This window comes from Apis dorsata, unplaced genomic scaffold (assembly GCF_000469605.1).
Source record: "Apis dorsata unplaced genomic scaffold, Apis dorsata 1.3 scaffold_69, whole genome shotgun sequence".
In the NCBI taxonomy this organism is placed as follows: domain Eukaryota; kingdom Metazoa; phylum Arthropoda; class Insecta; order Hymenoptera; family Apidae; genus Apis; species Apis dorsata.
Window position 1 is genome coordinate 30870 of NW_006263367.1, and position 24643 is coordinate 55512.

General features: G+C 26.6%; 6 protein-coding genes across 9 annotated transcripts in view; 1 reads left to right on the forward strand and 5 right to left on the reverse strand.

Annotated features, from left to right (window-relative positions):
- LOC102672691 overlaps positions 1-2613 on the reverse strand; it is a gene marked incomplete at its 3' end in the record, with an annotated part of 5941 nt that extends 3328 nt beyond the window's left edge. The window contains 7 exon segments of the mRNA XM_031515440.1: positions 1-158; positions 281-546; positions 717-996; positions 1094-1307; positions 1362-1527; positions 1619-1841; positions 2464-2613. The exon segment at positions 1-158 is cut by the window's left edge and continues 4 nt beyond it. Of these exon segments, the coding sequence (XP_031371300.1) occupies positions 1-158; positions 281-546; positions 717-996; positions 1094-1307; positions 1362-1527; positions 1619-1841; positions 2464-2581 (1425 nt within the window).
- A 2455-nt stretch (positions 2614-5068) lies between these two features.
- Positions 5069-8775, forward strand: LOC102672564 (myosin regulatory light chain 2). The gene is made up of 5 exons (XM_006610129.1): positions 5069-5240; positions 6747-6974; positions 7339-7522; positions 7660-7732; positions 8282-8775. Exons 1-5 carry the CDS (start codon positions 5238-5240, stop codon positions 8430-8432), a joined length of 639 nt encoding a protein of 212 aa, XP_006610192.1. The 5' UTR covers positions 5069-5237; the 3' UTR covers positions 8433-8775.
- Positions 8776-9115: 340 nt separating this feature from the next.
- LOC102672433 (odorant receptor 13a-like) lies at positions 9116-13511 on the reverse strand. 3 transcript variants are annotated; one of them, XR_004151928.1, is made up of 7 exons: positions 12625-12819; positions 11833-12085; positions 11483-11586; positions 10955-11275; positions 10540-10815; positions 9955-10066; positions 9116-9908 (listed from the first exon to the last, which is right to left on the reverse strand). XR_004151928.1 is itself a non-coding variant. In XM_006610128.2 (6 exons), the coding sequence occupies exons 1-6, from the start codon at positions 12817-12819 to the stop codon at positions 10007-10009; spliced, it is 1209 nt and encodes a 402-aa protein (XP_006610191.1). In that variant the 5' UTR covers positions 12820-13511; the 3' UTR covers positions 9910-10006. The 3 variants fall into 3 exon arrangements, 1 of the variants encoding a protein (XP_006610191.1); XR_004151929.1 differs by lacking the exon at positions 9116-9908 and having other exon boundaries at positions 9910-10066; positions 10951-11275; XM_006610128.2 differs by lacking the exon at positions 9116-9908 and having other exon boundaries at positions 9910-10066; positions 12625-13511.
- Positions 13512-13634: 123 nt separating this feature from the next.
- LOC102674724 overlaps positions 13635-24643 on the reverse strand; it is a 15666-nt gene continuing 4657 nt past the window's right edge. The window contains 15 exon segments of the mRNA XM_031515426.1: positions 13635-13797; positions 14034-14309; positions 14754-15092; positions 15268-15371; positions 15747-15999; positions 16502-16786; positions 17599-17652; positions 17926-18201; positions 18536-18862; positions 19238-19341; positions 19517-19769; positions 20038-20197; positions 21014-21072; positions 21243-21518; positions 24274-24612. Coding sequence (XP_031371286.1) covers positions 13735-13797; positions 14034-14309; positions 14754-15092; positions 15268-15371; positions 15747-15999; positions 16502-16786; positions 17599-17652; positions 17926-18201; positions 18536-18862; positions 19238-19341; positions 19517-19769; positions 20038-20197; positions 21014-21072; positions 21243-21518; positions 24274-24612 — 3168 coding nt within the window. The 3' untranslated portion in view covers positions 13635-13734.
- Positions 17475-20332, reverse strand: LOC102672286 (odorant receptor 13a-like). 2 transcript variants are annotated; one of them, XM_006610127.2, is made up of 6 exons: positions 20038-20232; positions 19517-19769; positions 19238-19341; positions 18536-18862; positions 17926-18201; positions 17475-17652 (listed from the first exon to the last, which is right to left on the reverse strand). In XM_006610127.2, exons 1-6 carry the CDS (start codon positions 20230-20232, stop codon positions 17584-17586), a joined length of 1224 nt encoding a protein of 407 aa, XP_006610190.1. In that variant the 3' UTR covers positions 17475-17583. The 2 variants fall into 2 exon arrangements, with proteins under 2 accessions (XP_006610190.1, XP_031371294.1); XM_031515434.1 differs by lacking the exon at positions 17475-17652 and having other exon boundaries at positions 17831-18201; positions 20038-20332.
- Positions 21725-23389, reverse strand: LOC102674860. Its single transcript, XM_031515438.1, is given in 5 exon segments — positions 21725-21953; positions 22092-22195; positions 22400-22515; positions 22518-22655; positions 22720-23389. Coding segments are annotated over 4 exon segments (501 nt in total). The 5' UTR covers positions 22912-23389; the 3' UTR covers positions 21725-21953; positions 22092-22140.

Below are 24643 nucleotides of genomic sequence, written 5' to 3' on the forward strand. Positions count from 1 at the left end.
TACACTATACATTCCTGAAAGTGGAAGATATGTATCCCAATAAATTCCATTAAGTTTAGCACTTCCTGGTAAGATATCATAATGATAGAATCCTTCTTTACGTCCTTGAAGTTTCCCAGAAAGATCACCAATGGCATACTGATCTTGAGTTCCAAATCCTTTGTATAATTATTCCATTAATATTTGAATACAATTATAATTATATTTATTATATTATCAAATTATAATAAACATATTATATTGAAAAAATTGAACTAAAGAAACAGTTTAATATATTTACCTGCAGGTGGTATTGTCATCATATCAATATTATTTGGATTATACATTTGTTTAGTTGTATTGCATAATTCAATAGTAGTACTTGAAATTTTTATTGGATCTGGAGGTAATTCATGAATACTATATGACTTTATTTTAGTAGCATAGCGTAATTTTGTTTTTAAATCATTGATTGGTGTTAATGATACATTAATCCATGTTGGGTAAAATGGAGTTATTTGAGTTAATGATATTTCTCCTTTGATACCATGAGAATTAATTAAAGTTCTAAATTCAAAGTTCAAATTCAAAATAATTTAAATCAATAAGAATGAAGAAAAATAAAAATACTGATATTTTATAATAATATATGAAAGATAGTTTGATAAATGTAATATATTTAAATAAAAGATATAAAAAAATTTAAATTATAAAATAATATAGATAATTGTACTTACTTAGCAAAGATAGGTTTTCTGTAATTAATCTTACTACATGTTAAAAAGGAATTTTTATGTTTTGGATGAAATATGACTAAATATAATTGACGATAGGGTTCAAGCAAATCAATAGGTAGTAGAGATAATTTTGAATCCTTTTCTAAAGTTTTATATCTATTATGATGATCTACAGCTACTTTTATTTTGCCTAAACGTATATCTATATCACCAATTGCTTGACCATTACCCGCATTATCAGGATCAAAAATAGTTTGTAAAATGTTGCAACTTGATTTATCTGAATAATAAATAAGAATAGATATTTAGTGAAAATATATTATTAGTTTATAAATTATTGAATGATGAATTTAATCTAATTTATAAGAAAGTTATACCTTTACTGATGTCAAGAATATCAGTTACATAAATTTTCCAATAATGTTCTGTATAGTTTGTACCTCGTAATTTTTTATTATTAACGTGATATAAATCTACATAAATTATCGTATCACTAATATCATTATCACCTAACCATCGAAACCAAATACTTCCTGCTATAGTATCATAAAAGCGTACTTCAGCGAATTTTTCTACATTATTTTCTAATACCTAAAAATTCAGAAAATTATAATATTTCAAAAAGATTTATATTTTAAAAATTACCGTTATTGAAGCACAAATGGTTCTATCTGAATATGCATCTTCAAATATTAAACTTTTGCCCCATAAACCCATTTCTCCAGTTAAACTAATCCCTGAAATTTCTGTAGATCCTGTTTCATTTCCGGGTATAACAAGTGGTCCAATAAGTTCTGTTAAGTTGATGATACTACACATTTAAAATTGCAATTTTTAAATGAGATATGTGATTATATATCGAAAATAAACTTTTTGTAAAAAATGGGAAAAATTTTTCCAACCTTTTTCCAATATATTGTCTATTACATCTATCGTTTATAAGTGTATAATCGACAGGAAATTCAGTAATTGACCAAAACCATTGTTGTTCCGGATATTGCAAAGTTGTTTCGAGTGAAAATTGAATTTTTACGGATGTTTCTGTGGCTTTTTCAAATTGAATTTCTCCATGAAGCCCGCCAGAAGAAATATATGAGACAAGATGTAACGAATATGCAATATTAACTATAAAGAAATAAATAAACTATAAAGAAATAAAATTAATAAAAAAATTATTAATATGATTTAGACACAAAATATGATTCAAACTTATATTAAAAAATTGGAAAGAATTTTGAAAAAAATTTAATTTTTTTAATAATTATTATTATTGTTAATGAGAATCGGTAATTATTATTCTGAATGTAATAAAAGATATAATGATTTTACGATTATTTTATTATTATTATTATATTCTCAGTTTAATTATTTTACAAATTTTATTTATATTAAAGAAAATAATATTATTTTTTTATTATTTATGAATAATATTCAACAATATGTGAAGATATAAATGTATTATTTCTTTATTCTAATTTTTTATATTTAAAAATCTCGAATACATATTCTAGAATTTCAAACAAAATTAAACGATAAACTTAAATTAATAAAGTTATTAAAATAAAATTAAAAATATATTTTCTTTATATAATACTTTCACTCACCATAATTTAACAAGAAAAACCACCACATTTTGTTTTATTATAAAATAGTATTTAAAAACATTTTTCTAAAAATAATTTGAGTTTTAACTTTTGTTTTAATACAAATAATTTGTGATCTAAACTATACTACGTCAGACTATTACCTTGTAATGAAAACCAGTCAAGGCACGTTGTCTTTACTTTCTTATTTCTTTGAACGATATGGTGGGAGTACCGTGAAGGCGAAAAATGGTACACAACTTTCCCATTGAGGAAGTACATGAAATCATAGATTATAAAAATATCTAACAAAATAATTATTATATATTGCATTATATTGCACATTGTATATTAATAAACTAACAATTTATTTATCTATAAAATAATTGAAGTAAAAAAATATATTTATTTAATTTTTTTCTCTTAAATATATATATATATAATATTAGTAAATAAAATTTTATAATAATTTATATTAAATTAATTATAATAATTTATTGTATTTATGGTGTTTATCTTTCTAAAATGATTATAAAATAAAAAAATTTTTAATAAAATGATATTATACATAAATTTTACATTTTATTATTTTTATGTTTTTATTTTTATTATTATTAATTATATGATTAATGTATTCTTATTAAATAAAATTATTTTTCTTAACTGATTTTTTGGATCAATTTGAATATAAATATATTAGAGTTAAATAATTGAAAATTAATATATTTTTATCATTTTAAAATTATAATTAGAATAATAGTAAAATATTAAGTAATTAGTAAAATATCAGTATAGTAAAATATTAAGAAATTTTAAACTTTTTGAAAATGGAAATATTCATACAAAATAGTTACAAAGTTAATAATTTATTTAGATGAATTTATATAGATGAATAAGATATGATTGATAAAAATGATTAAATTTTATTAAGAATGAAAGAAAATACTATGTTAAATAATGATGGAAAAACGAGTTTCGTTGTGAAAATGATCACGGTATATAATGATCTTAAGCCAGATTTTATTATTAAGTCGAGCCATGTAAATAATTAACGATTCTATTGTAGTTTATTATTAGAAATGGATATACAGATATTTTTTTAAGCAATAGACAAACATTGCTCTTTTTATAAATAATCAATAGTCAATTTTATACTAAAGATATATACTATATATCTTTAGTATAAAATATATACTATAATCCATTTTTTATTTTGTTTGCTATTTGATTTTTTACTTACCATTTTTTATTTAATATTTAAGAAATTTTCTTTTATTTATTTCTTTCATCACGAAAGAATGATACAATTATAATATTTAATAGTATATTGATTATGCAAATACATATTTTTATGAACATCTTGAAATATATTAAAGATTTTAAAATTTTACCTCATTTATTAAATATTTAATTTATTTTAGATATTTTATATATTTTTGTACATAACTTTCCTCGAATATATAAATATTATTAATATACTTATGCAATATTCTTTTAATTAATTAATATTGTGTATACTTATTAAATTCAGAAATTATAATTATTATATTATTAATATTTTTGAAATTATAATTATTAATATTTTTGAAATATATAATAAAGAAAAATAATAAAACATATTGAAAATTTGATAAGGTATTCAGAATACGTTAATGTTTTCTGATCTCAAATATCGGTCAGATATTTTTAGTAACCACGTGTTTTGATCATTCCGGTGCATAAACCGGAAATTTATATTACATTTGAAAAATATTCGACTATTAAACATTTTATTTTTAATATTAAAGTGATAATTTTTTTTTTTAGAAAATGGTTAGAAAATCATATTTACTTAACATTTACTTTACATGTTAACAAATTGTTATAATTGTATTTTTCCACAATTTTTGCTACACTTTTCTAATATAAATCAAATTATCACGTTTGTAATTCACGGTAAAAAATAAACTTTACAATTTGTTAAAGAAAATTTTATTTTTAAACAACCGCAAAAAATTCTTTTTCATTGATGCAAAAAGGTAAAAGTAATAATACAAAAATTAAACAATATGATTGATATTATCATATCACATTCATATTTGTTTTAGTGCCAAGAAATTATTTATTATCTTTTTTACTGCAAATTTTTTTAAATAATAAAAGAGAATAATAATTGAAAATACCGACTATATAAATTAACATTAAATTTTTCTTCAATTGAAACGACAAGAAATTTATTGAAAAGGAAACTAAAAAAAATTTTCAATTAAAATTAAACTTTAAAAAATGAAATTAGTTATTAATCGATCCAATAAATAATTTTTCCAAAATTTATCACGTACAAGAATTAGAAATGAATAAAAGGAAAAAAAAAATATATATATTTTTCAATTTATCCATCTCCATTACAATCGATACAGAAATTACTTAGAAATATTTTATCTCATTAATTTATTTGTCATAACGAAGACAGCACGAAGAAAACGACAAACGTGAGATAGAAAATTAATAACTTAGGAGGAATTGGAAGACACTTCCGCAACGATGGCCGCAAAATGGTGACGGAAGAAAATTTCTTCCAAGCGTCAGATATCGAGGAAGGCTTTAACCTGGTGCATAATCACCACTTTCCTCTATCCTTGACTCATATATATATATTTTTCCCCCGAAAAAAAGTATATCTGCGAAAAAGGGCCCAGCGGCCTCTTCACGGTTCTTACGATCTCTCGGCAAACTGTTTTAGTCGAAACGTTGAAAGGGTTGCTATTTTGAGGTGGCTCGCACTAAATATGGTCAGATAGGCGTTGGCGTTGTACCCGGGCAAGGCACCCCTGCTCAAGCAACGGTGACGTAGTGGGGGAGATGAAGCAAAGTTACTTAGACAAGTTCACTTCTATGATTCGGACAGTTGGTTCGTTCTGACCATCTCGTACCATCCTCTTACAAACCAACTGTAGACATGGTAAGTAATCGAGCAATAATCGTGATCGCTTCATCGTGATGATTTTGGATGATTAAAATCGGATTTCCTCGGGAAAATATTCGGGATTCCCGTTGTTCCTTCCGTAGAATTTTTTTTTTCCTTTTTTTCTCTCTCTCTCTAAAAACAAAAAAGTGAGGATATCACGGAGAATGTTACGCGTCGAATACGTGAAACATGGTGGTGGAAACATGTTCGACCTGTTTGCAAAAGGGTAAATTTTGGAAAATTAGACGAATCGTATATTGTAAACTGTGTCTGGGATTATATGTATATATGTGAATGGGATTCATCAGAGTGCAAAAATTTGCACGAAATATACAATATTTTGTGTTTTAATGAAGTGTAAACAGTGATCTTTAATTAGATTTTTGATCGTTTCCATTTTTTAATTGGATATATTTATTATTTGCTTTGTTCCATTCCGTGCGTTCCATTTGTTACACGCAGCTTTGGATTTTAATTAATCAAATTTTTGACTTTGGATTTCGATTATTATTTTTCTATAATAAAATTGTAACTTTAGAACGTTAAATCAATAGGAAATATGTCATATATTCAATAGTGATACACCATTGGATTTGAAAATTTTTCAATGGAAAGATTTTAAATTTAATCTTAATAAAAATTTACTGTTTAATTAGTCTGTAAAATTTCTAATAATCAATTCTTGATACAATTCATGTTTGAATACAATTTATTTTAATTATATGTAATTAGATGTAGTTGAAATTCTTTTATTTTTTTTTTTCTACATGAACGATATCATAGAATCGAGTTCACTTTGTCTTATAAGATCTATAGTTGTTTATTTGTTAGATATATATTATAAAAATAAGAGAATTACGTAAGTGCATAGTAACTCGAGAGGCTGTACGGGATAAACGGTCTATATTTGTCTTGGCTTATTTTCAACTATACTATGGATGATAGAAGGACCCTATTTTTAACTTTTATGAGCAACGCCTTCCGAATTTTCTTTGATGTTATTCAAGCTAGCTCACTCTTAGCTAAATATTAGATAATAATTGGAATACTTTTGTTATATAATTTCAATTATAATTTCATAAATGTCCATTTACAAACAATTTGTATTAGATATTTTATTTTTATTCTTTCATCTTTTTATTTTATATATTTTGAAAAATTGCAATATTTATAATTATTGATTTACAAGATATATAGATGCGACTTGCATATTTTTTTATTAAAAAATTGCCAAGATTTATTTATTATAAAAAAGATTGCATATTTATTGTTACAAGTTTTGTATAAACATTGTAAACATAATATAATGTATTAATTAAAAAGACACAAAAAAATAAAGTATTTTCTTTTTTACAAATACTTTTTGATCTTACCCAAAATGGAGAAATTAAATTTAAATATCAATTTAATTTTTAAAGAAATTTGATAAATTTTTCTTCTCCTAGAAGAAATTTATAATAATGTTATTCGAGTGATACACGAAATTACGATGAATTTTAGGCGGATAAAGAGAAGAAGAAGAAGACTAAAAAGAAGGAGGAGGCAGCGCCAGCACCTCCTCCACCAGAACCGGAACCAGAACCGGAAAAGCCACCAACCCCAGCACCAAGTACACCCAAAGAATCTGGCTCAACTCGAGCAAGTAGTCGGGGTAGCCGCAAAGCTAAACGCGCTGGATCCAGCGTGTTTTCTATGTTTACTCAGAAACAAGTTGCCGAATTTAAAGAGGTAGATCGAAATTTTACACGAATAATTATTATTAGACTCTAAAACTTAATTTTTAAATTCATAAATCTTAAATTCGAAATTCGAGGCTCAAAATACTTTTTTCCCTCCATTTTTTTTAAATTCATTTTTCAAAAAATTAAATTTCTATGTTTAATTTTGTCATTATAAAAATTATTATACTGATCATATTAAGACGAGTTCAAAAATTTGAATACAATCTCAATTATTTGTTATTTACTTTAGAGTTTCAAATAAAAGTATTTTACAATATATTTGATCCATAATTTTTATTGCTGTGAACATACAGAGAAATTGATCATTTGTATGATAAAGAATAATATTTTTTATTGATTACGTTCACCAGGCATTCCAGCTTATGGATCAAGACAAGGATGGTATAATTGGAAAGAACGATCTTCGTGCCACTTTTGACAATGTTGGCCGTCTGGTCACTGATAAAGAGCTTGACGATATGCTAAATGAAGCTCCCGCTCCTATCAACTTTACTCAGTTATTGAATCTCTTCGCATCTCGCATGTCGGGATCAGGTAATATATATAGCTATATATTCACAAAGAGATATGAACACTTATATGAATTTTCTAATTTAGCTGAATAATTTAGAAATTAGGTTCCTCTGATAATTATTCAATATTTTAATAATACTATTCTTTTTGATTCTCAGGTCAGGATGACGATGAAACCGTAGTCGCTGCCTTCAGTACCTTTGATGTCAATGGTAAAATTGATGGTGAAAGGTAAGTGATTATTCTTATCGTAATTAAAGCATAAATTTATGCTTTTTAATCCCTTGTAGTCGAGAGATAACTTTCTTAATAGGTGGAAAAATTGGAGATTCATTATATTACTTTAATGTTGAGTTAAACAAAGCTTTGATAAAGTTCATATTTTTGCAATTGATTTCAGATATTTCACTTGACATTTATAATTCTCCATATTCCAAAATATATACAAATTGTTAATATATTTGTAGGTTATATTTAGAAAGTATGATATGCTATTGTAAGCAATTTAGAGATTAAATGAAGCGAGACGAAGATAAAACTTTACCGCCATCTGGTGTAAAAATAAATAAATAAATTGCACTATTTCTTTCAAATGATTTATAGATTGATTTAAAAAATATTTTTACCATCTTCGTAACAAACATTTGAAAAAAAAAATTTCCAAAAGAATGGGACAAATATACTGATATTTTTTCTTCGAATAGATCCGTAATTTTAATCAATATTATTGACAGACAATTCGAACACGTTCTTATAAAAATTGAATATCCCTTTTCTTAGGTTGAGGCACGCCTTGATGACGTATGGTGACAAATTTACCGCGAAGGAGGTCGACGATGCGTATGATAATATGTACATTGATGATAAGGGATTTATCGACACGCAAAGTCTTATTGCAATGTTGACTGGACAGGAGGAAGAGGAGGAATAAATTTAAGTGACTCTCAGCATTAAAAAATTTCTGTTAAAATTCTGTTCACTGAAAACGAAGTCTCGTGTTAGCGTCAGATCCGCTTGATCCGTTTCCAAGTGAGGAAAATCAGATTTATTAGAAGTAAAAATATATACGTTTGTTATAAATATTTTTCTTCTCATTTGTCTCTCGATTATTTTTAAAGATTGATTAAAGATTTTTGCTCTGATAAAGTAATGATTGTGAGAAATGGATAGATGAATGAATAGATTCTTGGAAGTGGAAACAGCGCGTCTGCCGAAAATCGAGGCTTTGAATCTCCATATTATTGTTCATATAATAAAATTATTTTAAAACTTTACAATGATTCTTGTTCTAATTTTGATCCGTCATATATACGTATTATTCAATATTATTACGCATCTTTTCCTTCCAAAATTCTATAAAACAAATTCTGATAACATTAAGTAAAAAAGAATGTTTTTGCGTGTGATTCATTTAGAGAATAATTTTTGTATAATATCAATATCAGCTATTACGTTTCTTGCATTTTGTATTATTTATAAAAAAAACAATAAAACAATGTTTATCAATAATACACATTGAATAAAACATAATTACTTATTACTTCGAATATTCTAGAAATAAATAGAAAATTATATTCTATTTAATTTTTTTTTAAATTTTATTATTTATTTTTCTTTCAACGTGTGTAAGATGCAATCATATGTTATGCAATAATGTGACATAATTTAAAATTAAACTTTTAATTGTGATTACATAATTTTCTGAAAGCCTCTCTGCTTTAAAATTGGCAAAATATCAAATTGTGTGATGATGATAGTCAATTATGTGATTTATAATTAATCATTAGTATAAGTATGTATAGGATATTCATGGAATTCACTTTTGAAAGATCGATTCTAAAGGATTCTAGAAGACGTAAAAATATCGATTGAAACTTATTCATTGAGTTATAAACAATTTTAGAGGAAGGAAGATAGAGATAGAGATCTTTCTGTTATACCTTTTCATTTTGTCCAAAGCAAACTTGAATAAGCTTCAATAGATATTTTTTTATATCAATTTTTACGTTTTGATTTTTAGAATTGATATTCACAATATAATATTTGAACAACTTTTGTATTGCAATAAAATACTCATTATTATATTATAATAAAATAATCGATATTTGCTCTGTGTGCCTTTATTTTATAAAGATATAGAGTATTTTATTTTAACATGGTGTCTTATTTAACAGTAAGTGAAATACAATAATGTAAAAATTTTGCTTTGTAAAATAAATATAATAGTTTAAAAAATAATGAAATTAAAAAAATAATTTTGAATGTATTACAAGACAAAATTTTAATTAATTTGTTAATTAATGAAATTTACTTACTCAAAAACTTACTTGAAATTTTTAAATCAGTCCATTATACGTTATTGTCATTGAATAACATAGTATAGAATTGATTAAAATTATGCACATTTCTTGTTTTTTTTTTTTGTTTAATCATTGCTGCTTTCTTGTTTAAACGATTTATATAACAGGATATTTGGTAAACTCGCGTAATTGAAAACTGGAGGAATTATGTGTCTACTGTTCGTTGTTTCAGCAAAGTGAAATATGACATTGTGGTACTCATGATCTGAAATGTAAAAAGTAAAAAAATATATTATAAATAAGAATTGTGATAATTTCAGTAAAAAAAAAAAGAAAGAATAGAAGAAAAATTAAAATAAATTTTAACATTCTATGTCAAAAATAAGATCTATCTTATATTTCTCGTTAAAACTTCTTTTGACAAAAACAAATTTTTATTTCCGGAATTTTTTAAATGCAAATTAATAGTTAAATAACAATAGTTATTCTTTTTAATTCGCAAAAAATTAAATACTTCTTTTTAAATAAACTGAAATTAAAATAATAACATAAAATAGTAACATAAAATAAATAAAATATTTAAATATAATCAATTATTAAATTATTAAATTCAATATTAAATTATTTATATCAAGAAATTTGGAAATTTGTTTCTAACAGATTAACAATTTTTTTGTGAAAATAAAAACGAATCATTCGAAAGACAAATTTTCCGATCTCGTGAAAAATAATAGTTACTTTGGTGTAAGTCTCAAGGGATATGGGAAAGAAACCGCACGCGGTCAGGCAACAAGCTTTTCTTGCCCTCATGACGACAATTTGCAAATCTTGTCGTAACATTTTCCCAAACTTATCCATCGGTAGATTCATCCATGGTGAGGTATACACGGCCGAAGCTATTTTCGCGCTTTCTTGCGTTATGCAATCGCAACTGTACGTGAACATCCACAACTGGCACATACCGGCGAATAGGTAACATATGAAGGAGATGCGATAAGAGGGGGTGAGATCTGCCTGTTATCAATGTTATTATACACGATATTTATTTGCAATATTCAAAAATAAAGATTTCTTTTGTCGCTAAGTTTGTCGATAAAAAAAAAAAATAAGAAAATAGTAATTTTAATACACAAATAATTAATTAAGTACTAACCAAGATCACTTGATATCCAAGGAAACAGAATAATATACTGAACATTAATATTTGCCCGATCACGATTATTGTGAATATCTCTTCGAGGGTTTCGCAGAAGTCGAGGAGAGCTTGATGCTGTTGAATGTAATTTTTAAACGCGTTGTAACACTCGTCTGAAAAATTTTTCCTCGTGTCGAGGTTTTCTTTCATTTTTAAAATTGGCACATTGGCTATTCTGTATTGTAATATACGAAACTGGCAAGCTACGTTCAGGCACAAGATGCAAAATATATTGTCGAAGCAAAAGTAACAACTGCCAGCCTGGTTTAAAGCAGCGATCTGTCCAAACACGAGAAAAATTATTTTTCGATTCGTCAAAAAGGCGTCAAGAATTGAAATTAAACGTATAAATGGAATAAAACTTTCAAGTTTGAAATATAGATATAGTGCAAATACGTTTTCTTAATTAATTCGAATTGAAATATTGTACACTGTCGAAAAGAAATTTTACAGAAATTTTTATATCAACAAGAAAATGATTAATACCTGTATCGTGTATGCAATTTCATAATACGGTGAAATAGACAATGGCAGGTCCAGATACATGTTAAATATAAGTATCCTATCTGTTTCGTTTCTTCCAATATTTGCTAAAATAATTAGTTGTAATAATATTTAAAATATGTACTTAATTATATAAATAAATTAATATAGTAGAGTATCAATTATCCAAATTTTTATTATTTATTGTTCAGATAATTGATGCTTTATTATATTATATTTTTTATTTTATATTAATTTATTTTGAGATAACATAAATTGAATCTTGACGATGTAACAATTAAATCAAATTAAAAATTGAACTTAAAATTCAATAATTGTAAAGATGAACTTACTCAACAATGGTCTGAACATATACATGAAAATCGAAGATAAAGAAGAAAATGTGAGAATGCAGACGAAATACGCGGTTATTCTCTTCGTATCTTTCACGATTAAGTTTTCCTCTTCATCGTAGTCGTAATGCCAGAAATTTTTCTGCATGTATGTCATTAAACCAAGAAACTTTTTCTGATATATGAATAGGCTGAAAATTTTGAAGAAATCCATGACGAGTCCCAAACCATCGCATGCGATGTAAGTACAGGCCTATAATAATGCGATATTATATTATTGATTCAAAATATAGGATTGAAAAAATTACAAAGTACTTTCCATTGAATATCTTGAAACAATACTCGTGAAAGAACATTAAAGAAAATTAAAAAAAATTCGTATAAAATTTATTATTGACTTAATTTGATTTCTGATGAAGTTTTCAAATTTGGAACTACTTTTGATTTGTACTCGAATTTTACGAAAAATTTGTTATTATAAATATCGATATATTTTTCACAGTTTATTAATTCATTGTTGTTTCATTAATTTTATAAAAAAAGGATAGATCGATAAAATGATCAAAAATAAATTTGTCTCCTTTGCAGCAAAAATAAAAATATATTTTTTTAAATTATCTAAATTTCTACTTCTTAATTAATATTAATTATTAATTAATATTAATTACTTATTACTACTTATTAATTAATATTAATATTAAAAATATCGAAGTTCAGAGCGATATAACAATTTAAAATTATATAAAAAGATTTATATAATTTTGAAAAACAACAGAACTTTGACAAACTTACGCTAAAGTCTCCCCAATTGAAATAAAGTCCTCTTATTTGAACCCATGCAGAGAATGTGATCGCAAGTATAGTATACCCGACCACGCCAATTCTGAACCATTCTTCCAGGCGACTGGTGGTTAACCAAAAGCCAACGACCCTTAGATAGAAAGATGCCACGGTAAAAGCAAGGTCTTTACGATATTTCAAATTCATACTGATCTTCGAACGATCAGATTGCACGACCAGGGATTTATAGGGAGAGCGTTCTATCAATTATCTATCAAAAGTTTCAGAACCAATTGTTTCAACATACCGTCCCTTTCATCTCCAAATATACTTTCATTCGTGTATAACCGACACGTTTATATTCGACTTTAATGATATTCGTGAATTGCCACGAAGAAAATGTATTATAATATATCTATTCGCAAATGCTATCGATATTTCCATAGTATTTTAGTCGTAATGTATATGATCGGTGAGTTATGCATGATTTAGGATACTATGCGTTGCAAAACTCTCCACTGTGGAACTGTATATGGAGGCAATCAAATGTAACAGTGTAACAGAAAGTTCTGGATAGACTAGTTTAGTTCTGGATAGAACTATGTTGATGTTGTATCAGGAAAGAAGAGACATTAATCTGTGGATATTTTTATTATTAATTGTGAAATAGAGACGTGTATATGATATATTTAATTTAGTATAAGTGCATTTGGCAAAGATAGGTTAGGAAGGTAAAATAAAAATGAATTTTCAAGCAAAAAAAGTTAAGGAAGAAGACATTTTTGAAGGTATTTTTGATCTATTATTTAATATTATGCGTTATCTTATTTTGTGTAATCGGAAATAATGTGTTCTCTTTCTTTATAAATCTTCTTTGGGACGTCTAATTTGAATTTAATTCGAAATTTATAAAATAGAGTAATATTGATGTAATGCTTGTAATGTTTGTGAGAATGTATAACAATATTATTTTGTATATTCAAGGAAGAATGATAGATAATGTTAAAAATTAATAAATTTTTATTGCTATAAAACTATATCTCTGTTATTTGTGTTAAACATAGACAAATACAAGAATTTGACTCATATACAGCAACAATATACACTATTGAAATATACATATTAAGAATGTGCCTCTGAATGCTGTTTTAGTAGTGTAAAATATGATGCCGCAGTACTTAAAACCTGTAACAAATGAGGCACACATTCAACTTAAGTCAACAATATTTCTTTTCTTTCCTAAGATTTGTATATTGAGTAAAATATTCTATGTCACAATTTTTAAAAATAAAGTTTTAAATTCATTTAATTATACATACTTGATTAAATTTTTTTGTAAATTTCATAAAACTTTTGGAGTGTAAAATTTTTTGTATACAAGATAATATATATACTATAAAATATATTCCAGTTCTACTTACACTAGTGTACGTTTCCAAGGATACGACGAAAAATCCTTTACCTGTTAAGCAACAAGGTATACCAGACCTCATAATGACGAGCATCAAATCTTTTTTCATCATCCTTCCGCTTGTGGTCATTGGTACCATTGGCCAAGGTCCTCTATTCGCTGCCGTGGCTACGCTCAAGCTCTCTCGTATGATACAGTCGCAACTGTAAGTGAACATCAGCAATTGACATAAGCATACCGTTATATGAAGGCCGAAGATCAAACGTGTTGTGGTAGATGTATCTGCCTGAAAGAAATGATACAATAACTGTTATATAGAATGTAATAGTTAAAAATTTTTTTTTGAATTAATATATTTGTAAATTTTAGAGATCAAAATGAACATAAAAGTTCATATAAAAGTAAAAAAATTCAAGTATGCATTAGAGTGAGATCGTTTTATTTTCATTTCTTTTTATTTGCTTTTTACTTGAAATTGCTTATAACTTGAAATAAGCTTCAATCAATATTTTTGTATTTATTATGATTTCTAGAATTCTTTAAAAAGGTATTGATAATTTATATAAAATCAGTTCGATTTGATTTTTTTTTAATATTTAGCGAATTAAAAATATAAATTAATTGATTGTTCGATTTCTATTAGTCAAGTATTAAAAAGCAGAAAAGTTGTTCGATGATAAAAATTATAAATGTATTAAATTAATAGTTCATATTAATATAACATACTAACCATAAGTACTAGATATCCATCGAGACAAATTAACATGCTGAACATCAAAACTTGCTCTAGGACAATCAAATTGAATACCTGTTCAAGTTTTCTGCAATACGCTATAAGGGCTTGATGTTGGCGAATACACTTCTTAAAAATGGCATAACATTTACTTGCAAAGTAGGACGAGTTCATAATTAATTTCTCTTTTTTCTCTTCTTTTCTAATTACCAAATCTGTTATGTTGGAAATTCTATGTTGCAATACTTGAAATTGTCCAGCCACGTGTAAATTCATAATGCACAAAAAATTGTCGAAACAGAAGTAACTCACCCCAATGTGATATAAGGATATCACCTATGGAAATTCTTTTTTCTTTTAATTTTTTGAAAAGTCTTATAAAATATCAGGATTTAGAAATTATCGGATACAAACAAGTATGAAGAAAAATCTTAATTAACTGTTAATATTTTATCATTAATGATTTTTATTAATTTCGTAACACGATAATATGGAAATGAAGTTACAATACCTCTAAAACGAACGTAATTTCATAGTATGGAGTTATAGTTAGTGGCAAGTCAATCCATATGTTGAATGGAAGCACTCTATCTGATTCGTTTCTTCCAATATTTGCTGAAATGTAAGTACAAATATGTAACGACATTGATCATTATATTTTTTAATTATTATATTTACATTTATAGAATTTTTTCTTTTTCTTTATTCGTTTTATTATGAAATTATTAAAAATTAAATAGTATATTAAGTTAAATATTAATAAATCATTTTTCTGATTTGTGAAAAATTTTATTTTTATGTTTTATTTTGATAATTGCAAAGCTGAAATCAAACTCGAGCTCAATATTATTATTATTATTAAAATAAGAATAATAAAAAAAAAATTTACGAAATTATCAAATTGCAAAAATAAGAAAAAAATTCGAAATTTTTGAATTTTTGAAAAATTCTTGACGATCCATCTTTAAATTTTTGTGAATTTTAACTTACCAATAAGTGGATTAATAATGTAAGAAACAACGGTCGCTAGAGTGGTAAAAGTCAAAGAACAAGTGAAGAACGTGCATTTCCGTTTACAGTTGAGCACAATATTTCGTTCGTAATCGTCGTAATCTCCGTGTAAAAATTTTCTTTGTAGATATAAAATCAAATAAAAAAAATCTTTCCTATGCACAATCAGAGTGATCAGTTTCAAAAGGGGTGCGGCTATCGATAGCATATTGCACATAGAAAAGATACATTCCTATAAATAAGGGAAAAAAAATACATTTATATTAAATAATTAATTTATATATTCGTAATTTCGTAAATATTAATTTAAATATTCATAATATATATATTCGTAATTTGTTATTCGTGAGATTGTTACAAATAATTATAGAAATCTTAATATAAATTATATTGATCAAAGTTTTATTCGAGAAATTCATAAAAATATTAAAAGTATTTTCATTTTTTAAAAATATACAAATACGAAAAAAATTATTCTTTTTCATTTTATTAATATAATATATTATGCTGAATTATATATGCTGAATTTAAAATTTTTTTAATGATATTCGAATTTTAACGATACTTCGTATCGAAGCACATTACAATAAAATAATTAATAAAATACTACTTACAAGAAATATTATTTAATAAACAAATAATTTAATAACAATACATAAATCTGTATGATTTTATGTATTTTATAAAAATTTGTACATTTTTTAACATTTCAACACAAATGATGATCGACTTACAGAAAAATCGCCCCACGAATAATACATATCCGTAATTTGTAACCACAGTCCAAAAAGAAGCGCGATGATGCTGTACACGATCATCATGTTTCTCACATATTTCTCTGATTGGCCATTTGCCATCCATATTCCTATGAGTTTTATAAAAATCGACGACAAGTTGATGGAAAAATCGTCGTTTTTCATTTCGATGCCTCTGACAACCGTGTAAAAACGACTGGAATATCTTCTCTCAGATATTGAACTCAACACGTTTGTGTAAGGTGCATCGATTGTTACTAACTTCTAGCGATTCAGTTCGCTTTGATCTATCCTTTCAGTGTATCCTTTAGTTACAGATCGCGTGTACTTTCTATTTATTTTATATTGATTCGGTGAAACGGCAAGAAGAAAAGAAAAACGGAAAAGAAAAAAAGAAAAGAGAGAAGATGACAGAGAACTCGCGATTCTCAAGAGATTGGTGCTTGAAGAGCGGATGGATCAAGCGTAGATCGAACCTAACCTATTGATGTGTTATGCATGATTCATAGATGGACTTCTCTGTGAAATCGAAGCGGTGTTAGCAGCTGTCGACTCTGACGACAGGGAAATTTCAGCATGTTAAATGTGAATTGTGAGAGTTTGTAATTTATTTTTGAATACGTAAAAGGATGGTGACGAAAAAAGGTCTAGAAGGAAAAATTGATGCGAAGAAAAGGAAGAATATTAATTTGTGCGATGTGATTAAATAAAGTGAATTAATTTACTTAACTCGATGAAGAATTTATTTAATCATTATTATTCGTACTATTTTTTAAACAAACACTTTGATGAAATGTTATTAAATTTATAATAACATTTAATGTTATAAATTAATGTTATAAATTATGTATAAACGAATTTTCTTGGAATTATTTATTTATTTAAATAGCATTCGCGTATATCGTTTTAAAAACATAAAAATATGCATATTCGATATCTAATCAAACATATGGATGTATGAATGAAATTTTTGAAAAAAAAAAAAACGAAACTTCATTTTACTTATTATTTGATCGTATCATCAATTATCTTGTACATATGCAACTTGAAAAGTGAAAGAATTATGTATTTTCTACTTCTATGGTTCGTTGTTTTAGTATCGTGAAATATGACATAGCTGTACTCATGATCTGCAATGTGAAATTTTCAGTGAAAAATTTTAATAAGTATTTCAATTAAAATTTCTCGATGACGAGATTATTCATTCTAAAAATAAATCACAACATAAATATGCAATATCAAAAAATTTTGGAATTTTTTTTTTCTCTATTTAATCTTAAACAAATATTTAACATTTCACATAATTAAGATTCATTTTTAAAGCGAATGATTTATCGAAGTTTTATTGAAAAAGAAACTCGAAAAAAAGGATTAACTTTTTTAATAATATCGTTAAAAATTACCTTCGTATAAGTTTCAAGAGATATATCAAAGAAGCCACAACCTGTTAGACAACAAGCACGTCTAGATCTTACGACAACGAATTGCAAATCTTTTCGTATCATTTTTCCAAATTTATCCATTGGCATACGTGTCCATGGTATAGAATACACAGCCGAGGCAACATTCACGCTTTCTCGTGTCATGCAATCACAACTGTACGTGAACATCCATAGTTGACTCATGTTGGTTATTAAAAAACATAGGAAGGAAATTCGCCATGAAAAAGTCAAATTTACCTGTGTACCAAGATATATCGATATGATTAAATAAATTAAATAATAGTATAATTTTTTAAATATAATAAAATTCTTCTCCATAAAAACAATTATGAATTAAATGAGTTTATTTTATTTATGACATTGGTAAGAATTTCCTTAAAAATATAAATATAGAATGTGAAACATGGAGTATAAAGAATATAATAAAAAAATATAACAAAAATTTTTCTCGTAAATAAAATATGTTAATAGTGCCTAGAAAATTATTTAAGAAGGATATTAAATTTGAGTTGGAAAAATTAATAAAAATTTTCAATAGAAGAAAAGTTTAAAAAATGATAATAATACTGACCAAAAGCACTTGATATCCGACGAAACAAATTAACGTGCTAAATATTAGAACTTGCCCAAGTGTAATTATTGTAAATATTTCTTCGAGTGTGATGGAGAATTGAATTAGAGCTTGATGCTGTCGAATGCAATTTTTTAATATGATGTAACATCTGTTCGAAGAATCCATGTTTTCCTCATTATCGACTCCTTCTTTATCTTCTACACTTGACAAATTGGCTAGCCTATATTGTAATATACGAAACTGGCTAGCTAAGTGTAGACACATAATGCAAAACATATTGTCGACACAAAGATAACATATTCCAACTTGATACAAACACAAAGCCTATGTACATGTGATAAAAAATCGTTCATTAGTAAAACTTTGAATAAAATTTGACGCAGAGTTAATAATTCATTTAAAAAAAAAAATGTAGTCTATTGTAGTGATCATATATTAATGATATATAAAGATGAAGATAAGATATAGGTATCCAAAACTTTGCAATGGATTCAATGAAAAATTTGTTAATAATCCAATTCTCAATTTTAAATTGATTGTAATTCAATATTTGGGATGCAATTTTTTTTATTTATGCAATTTAAATATCAAAAATATAGTAGAAATTTTTATATTACAATTAATATATATTTAATTAATCGTATATTGGTTAAAATATTAAATAAAAATGTAACTTTTCTTTAGAAAAATGATGAATACCTGTATCACGTAAATTATTTCAAAATATGGCGACATAGACAATGGTAGATCTAGCCACATATTAAATATAAGCATCCTATCCGATTCATTCTTCCCAATATTTGCTAAAATGAAATTGCAAACGATTTGTTTTCTTATTATTTATGTTAAAATAGTTGATTTCCACTTTATAATATAACTATTTACAAATTTAAAATTAAATTTCAAATTTTCAAATTGAATTAAAAATTAAAAATTATTATTTTTTTCAGCTTTTTAATTATGATTTGTTAAACTTACATATCATTGGCATCAACATATAAGAAAAAACCGTGGACTGAGAGAAAAATGAGAAGACGCAGACGAAGTAGACACACATTTGTTTCGCATCTGCTATAATAGAATTTTCATACTGATCATAATCCAAATGCCAGAAATTCTTCTTCATATATATGATCAAACCAAGAAACTTCTTTTTATGTATAAATACGACGAATATCTTTAATAAATCCATTATTAGTCCCAAACTATTGCACGCGATGAAAGTGCATATCTAAAATCGAGCCAAAGTTAAAAAATTATTGATTTAAAAATATCAAATTATAATTATTCGAAAATGTATCAAATTATAATTATTCGAAAAAGTTAAAAAAAGTTATCAATTCCTTTTCAAATTATTAATTACATCGTCAAAAAATAAATAAATCGTGTTAGAATTTATTATTTTCTTAAAAAAAAAAAATCAAAAGATAGAATAATTTAATTCTTCCAATTTTTTATATAATATTTGAATAAAATATATTTTTCATCACTGAACTTACACTGAAGTCTCCCCAAGAGAAGTAAAGGCCTCTCATTTGTACCCACATGGAAAAAATGATAGTGATTATACTGTACATCACTGTTGCGTTCCCGAACCATTCCTCGAGGCGACTACTTGCCAACCAAAAGCCGACGACCCTTAGAAAAAACGTAGCTAAACTGAACGAAACGTCTCTACGATATTTCAAACTCATATTGGATCCTGAGAGATCCAATCAGATATACCGATTCGCAATTTATAGGGGGATCTATCTATTAATTATCGAAAAACTTTTCAATTGCTCTCTCTCTCTCTCTCTCTCTCTCTCTCTCTCTCTCTCTTTGATCTCCTCCAGATCATTCTCTATTATCCATACGTGCATAACATTATATTCGTTATATTACAATGATATTGTTTCGCGGGCAAGAGGAAAGAGAATTGCTATACGATATGTCTTTATTCATGATCTATTACTTCCCTTACTTCGGTACGTAATGTATGTGATCAATGAGTTATGCATGATTCACGATATTGTAAATCCTCTGTGAAGTTGAAGAAGTAGGAATGTGGTGGTGGAAGATACAGTCTGAGAAAGATTGACGTAGTGAATCGAAATTTGAAAGAAATGGTGAGTGGAAAATTTGTAGATAATCTTATCGTTTAGTTGTGAATAACAAGTGATGGAATAAAATAAGTTTTTAATTGGAAAACGATTTAATTTAGTGAAGATGTTAAAGATGTAATCCTTATCCTATTATTTTTAATTTAAATAATTTTACATTTAGGGGATTAGAAATTTATAGAGATTCGTTCCTTTATATATTTTTCAAAAATGAATGGTGTGTCGATAACAAATATATATATATATATATATATTACTAAAAAACTATTTCTCTCTTTGTATTAATCACAGAAACAGAAAGAATTAAATTAAGAAATACTATCTACACTACGTTATACTATTTATATTACGCAATACAAATGACTCGTATTACGAAGTGACTTCTGTGCGCTGTTTCAACAACGTGAAATATGATGCTGCTGTACTTAGAACCTATAACAAAAGAAACTGACGAATTAATTTCGATATCCAACACCATCCATGTACTCGATTTGTTTATTAAATTTCTTTTCATTTCGTTTGTTGGCATATTGTAAATTTTATTATTATTACAGTATATTTATTAAATTACAGATGACGATTAAAATTATTATTATACTTACACTGGTATACGTTTCGAGAGACACAATGAAGAATCCTTTTCCAGTTAAGCAACAAGGTATGCTAGACCTCATGATGACTAGGATCAAATCTTTTCGTATCATCCTTCCACTCGTGGTCATTGATAACAACGGCCAGGGTCCACCGTATGCTGCTGTTGCTATATTCACACTTTTTCGTATGATACAGTCGCAGCTGTAGCTGAACATCAGTAATTGGCATAGAGATCCTAATATGTGGAAGCTGAAGATTAAACGTGTTTTGATATCTCCATCTGCCTGCGAGAAGTAACATTATAATAATAATTTGGGATCTCTTGTGAATGAGAATGGAAATTATATGAAATAATTAATTCACATTATGGTACCAACCATAAGTATTTGATATCCATCGAGGCAAATTAGTAAGCTGAACATCAAAACTTGCTCTAGGACAATCAAATTGAATACCTGTTCAAGTTTTCTGCAATACGCTATAAGGGCTTGATGTTGGCGAATACACTTCTTAAAAATGGCATAACATTTACTTGCAAAGTAGGACGAGTCCACAATTAATTTCTCCTTTTTCTCTTCTTTCTCATTATCGATCGAATCTATTATGTTGGAAATTCTATGTTGCAACACTTGAAATTGTCCAGCCACGTGTAAATTCATAATGCACAAAAAATTGTCGAAACAGAAGTAACTCACCCCAATGTGATATAAGGATAATGCCTATGAAAATTCTATTTTCTTATAATTTTTTAAAAGTATTAAAAATATCAGGATTTAGAATGGAGAAAAATCTTAATTAATATCATATTATTAATAATTCTTATTTAATTCGATAATATGAAAACGAAATGACAATACCTGTAAAGCGTACGTAATTTCAAAATATGGAGTTATATTTAATGGTAAGTTAATCCACATGTTGAATGGAAGCATTCTGTCTGATTCGTTTTTTCCAATATTTTCTAAAATATAAGTATAAATAAGAAAATAAAGTTAAATCACAGATTCTTTTTTTTTTTTTTTGTTCTTGATTTTTTTTTCTGACGAGATAGAAGCGAAAACTGTTAAGAAAAAAATACGTTTCTCCTATTATTTCGTGTCTTCTAATAATGAAAGAAGAAAGGCAAAAAATAGCAGATTACATTTTTTTAAAAGAATCCACTCACCGATAATTGGACTGAAGATGTAAGAAGCAACAGTCGCCATTGTAAGAAACGTAAAGAAACAAATGAAGAAGGTGCACTTCCGCTTGCAACCGATCACGATCTTCCTCTCGTAGTCGTCATAATGTCGTAATTCCAGAAAATTCCTTTTCATGTACAGGATCAAACGGAAAAAATCCTCTCTGTGACTAAATAGAATGATTATCTTCAACAAGGGCATAATCGACGACAGAATATTGGAGATAAAGAAGAGACAAGCCTGTGAATAAGAAATAATCGAAATTAAAATTATTCGTATCGAGCGAATAACTCGTTATACTGACGCTAAAATCTCCCCATGAGTAAAATATATTCATAGATTGTATCCACAGAGCGAAAATAATGGCGACCAAGCTGTAAATAACAGTGATGTTTCTTATCCGTTGTTCGTATTGGTTGCCCGCCATCCATATTCCCACGAGCTTCATAAAAATTGATGTCAGGCTGACAGATACGTCGCTTTCCAGAAAATTCATATCGTTTTTACTTAATAAACTGGCTGGTACGTTCGTACATCGAACTATACCAGTACAGAGTGCATATTGATTATCGCAATGGAGGCGAGTCACTTTGATCTATTGATATTCTCTATTCATCGATCGTGTAATTTGTGTTTATTTCATATTATTATCGTTACATGTGGTCGTTTAATGAAAAAGATGAAAAAGAAGTGGAGTGGAGACAAAGAGGATATTATTCTTCTTATTTAGTAAAAAATGAATTGTTATCGATGCTCTATGCATGATTTAGGAATTATGAAATCCCTCTGTGAAATCGTAACGTTGCTGACAGCTGCGTCTCTTTGATAGAGGGAAATTGCGAATTCAAGAGATAACAATTATTGTAATTTAAAATGGAAGATGAGGGTAGAAAGGTGAAGGGGTACTATCCATAACGAAAGAATTTTTAGTGGTTACGAGACATTGATTTGTGATGTAATTCTATGAGAACGTTTTTCTTAATCTGTGAAATACATTATAGAAATATATATATATATATATATAACTACAAACAGTACGAAAAAATTGTATAATTGTAAACTAAGGTATCAATTTTTTTATCTATTTTCAACAATATTTATTTCAACAATAATCATATAATTTTAACTAATAGATTTTTTTATTCGATCAGTTGATTGAAAATTTGTATTATTAATTATGTTTCGTTTTCACTTTCTATATTGTTTCGTAACAATGTAAAATACGATGCTGCGGTACTCAAAACCTGTAAGTTAATCAATTTTAAGAATTTTATTCGTGGAAATTTATTAAATTACAGATGTACTTGACGATTAAAATATTACACTGGTATACGTTTCGAGAGACACGATGAAGTATCCTTTTCCTGTCAAGTAACAAGGTATGCTAGCCCTCATAATGACTACTACCAAATCTCTTCGCATCATCATTCCGCTTATAGTCATTGGTAGTAACGTCCAAGGTCCTCCGTATGCTGCTGTAGCTACACTCACGCTTTCTCGTATAATGCAATCACAGCTGTAGCTGAACATCAGTAATTGACATAGGCATGATAGTATATGGAAACTGAATATTGCACGTGTTTTGATATCTCCATTTGCCTTTGGAAAATAACGTTATAATAATTTATATCACATATATTATATCATGAGAATGAAACAAAATTATCTGACTTTTTATTTTCTTCGAAATTTGGAATAAAAATAAAAATGTAAATCAATTCATTCTCATTTTAATTATTCGAATTTTAAAAATTTTAAAAAAGAAGATATATTTAAGACATATTTAATGAATCGTTTGTCATCTTGTTATTTTTAAAATTATATAAAAACTATAAATCATTGATTTATATCACTCTACCATGAGTATTTGATATCCATCGAGGCAAATTAGCAAGCTGAACATCAAAACTTGCTCTAGTGCAATCCAATTGAATACCACTTCAATTTTTCTGCAATACGCTATAAGAGCTTGATGTTGGCGAATATACTTTTTAAAAATGCTGTAACATTTATTTGAATAATACAACGATTCTATGATTAACTTCTCCTTTTTCTCTTCCGTTTTAATTATCAAATCTGCTATGTTGGATATTCTATATTGCAACACTTTAAATTGTCCAGCCACGTGCAAATTCATAATGCACAAAAAGTTGTCGAAACAGAAATAACTCACCCCAATTTGATATAGGGACAAAACCTAGTGACACATAAAAATTCTAAACTTCTTT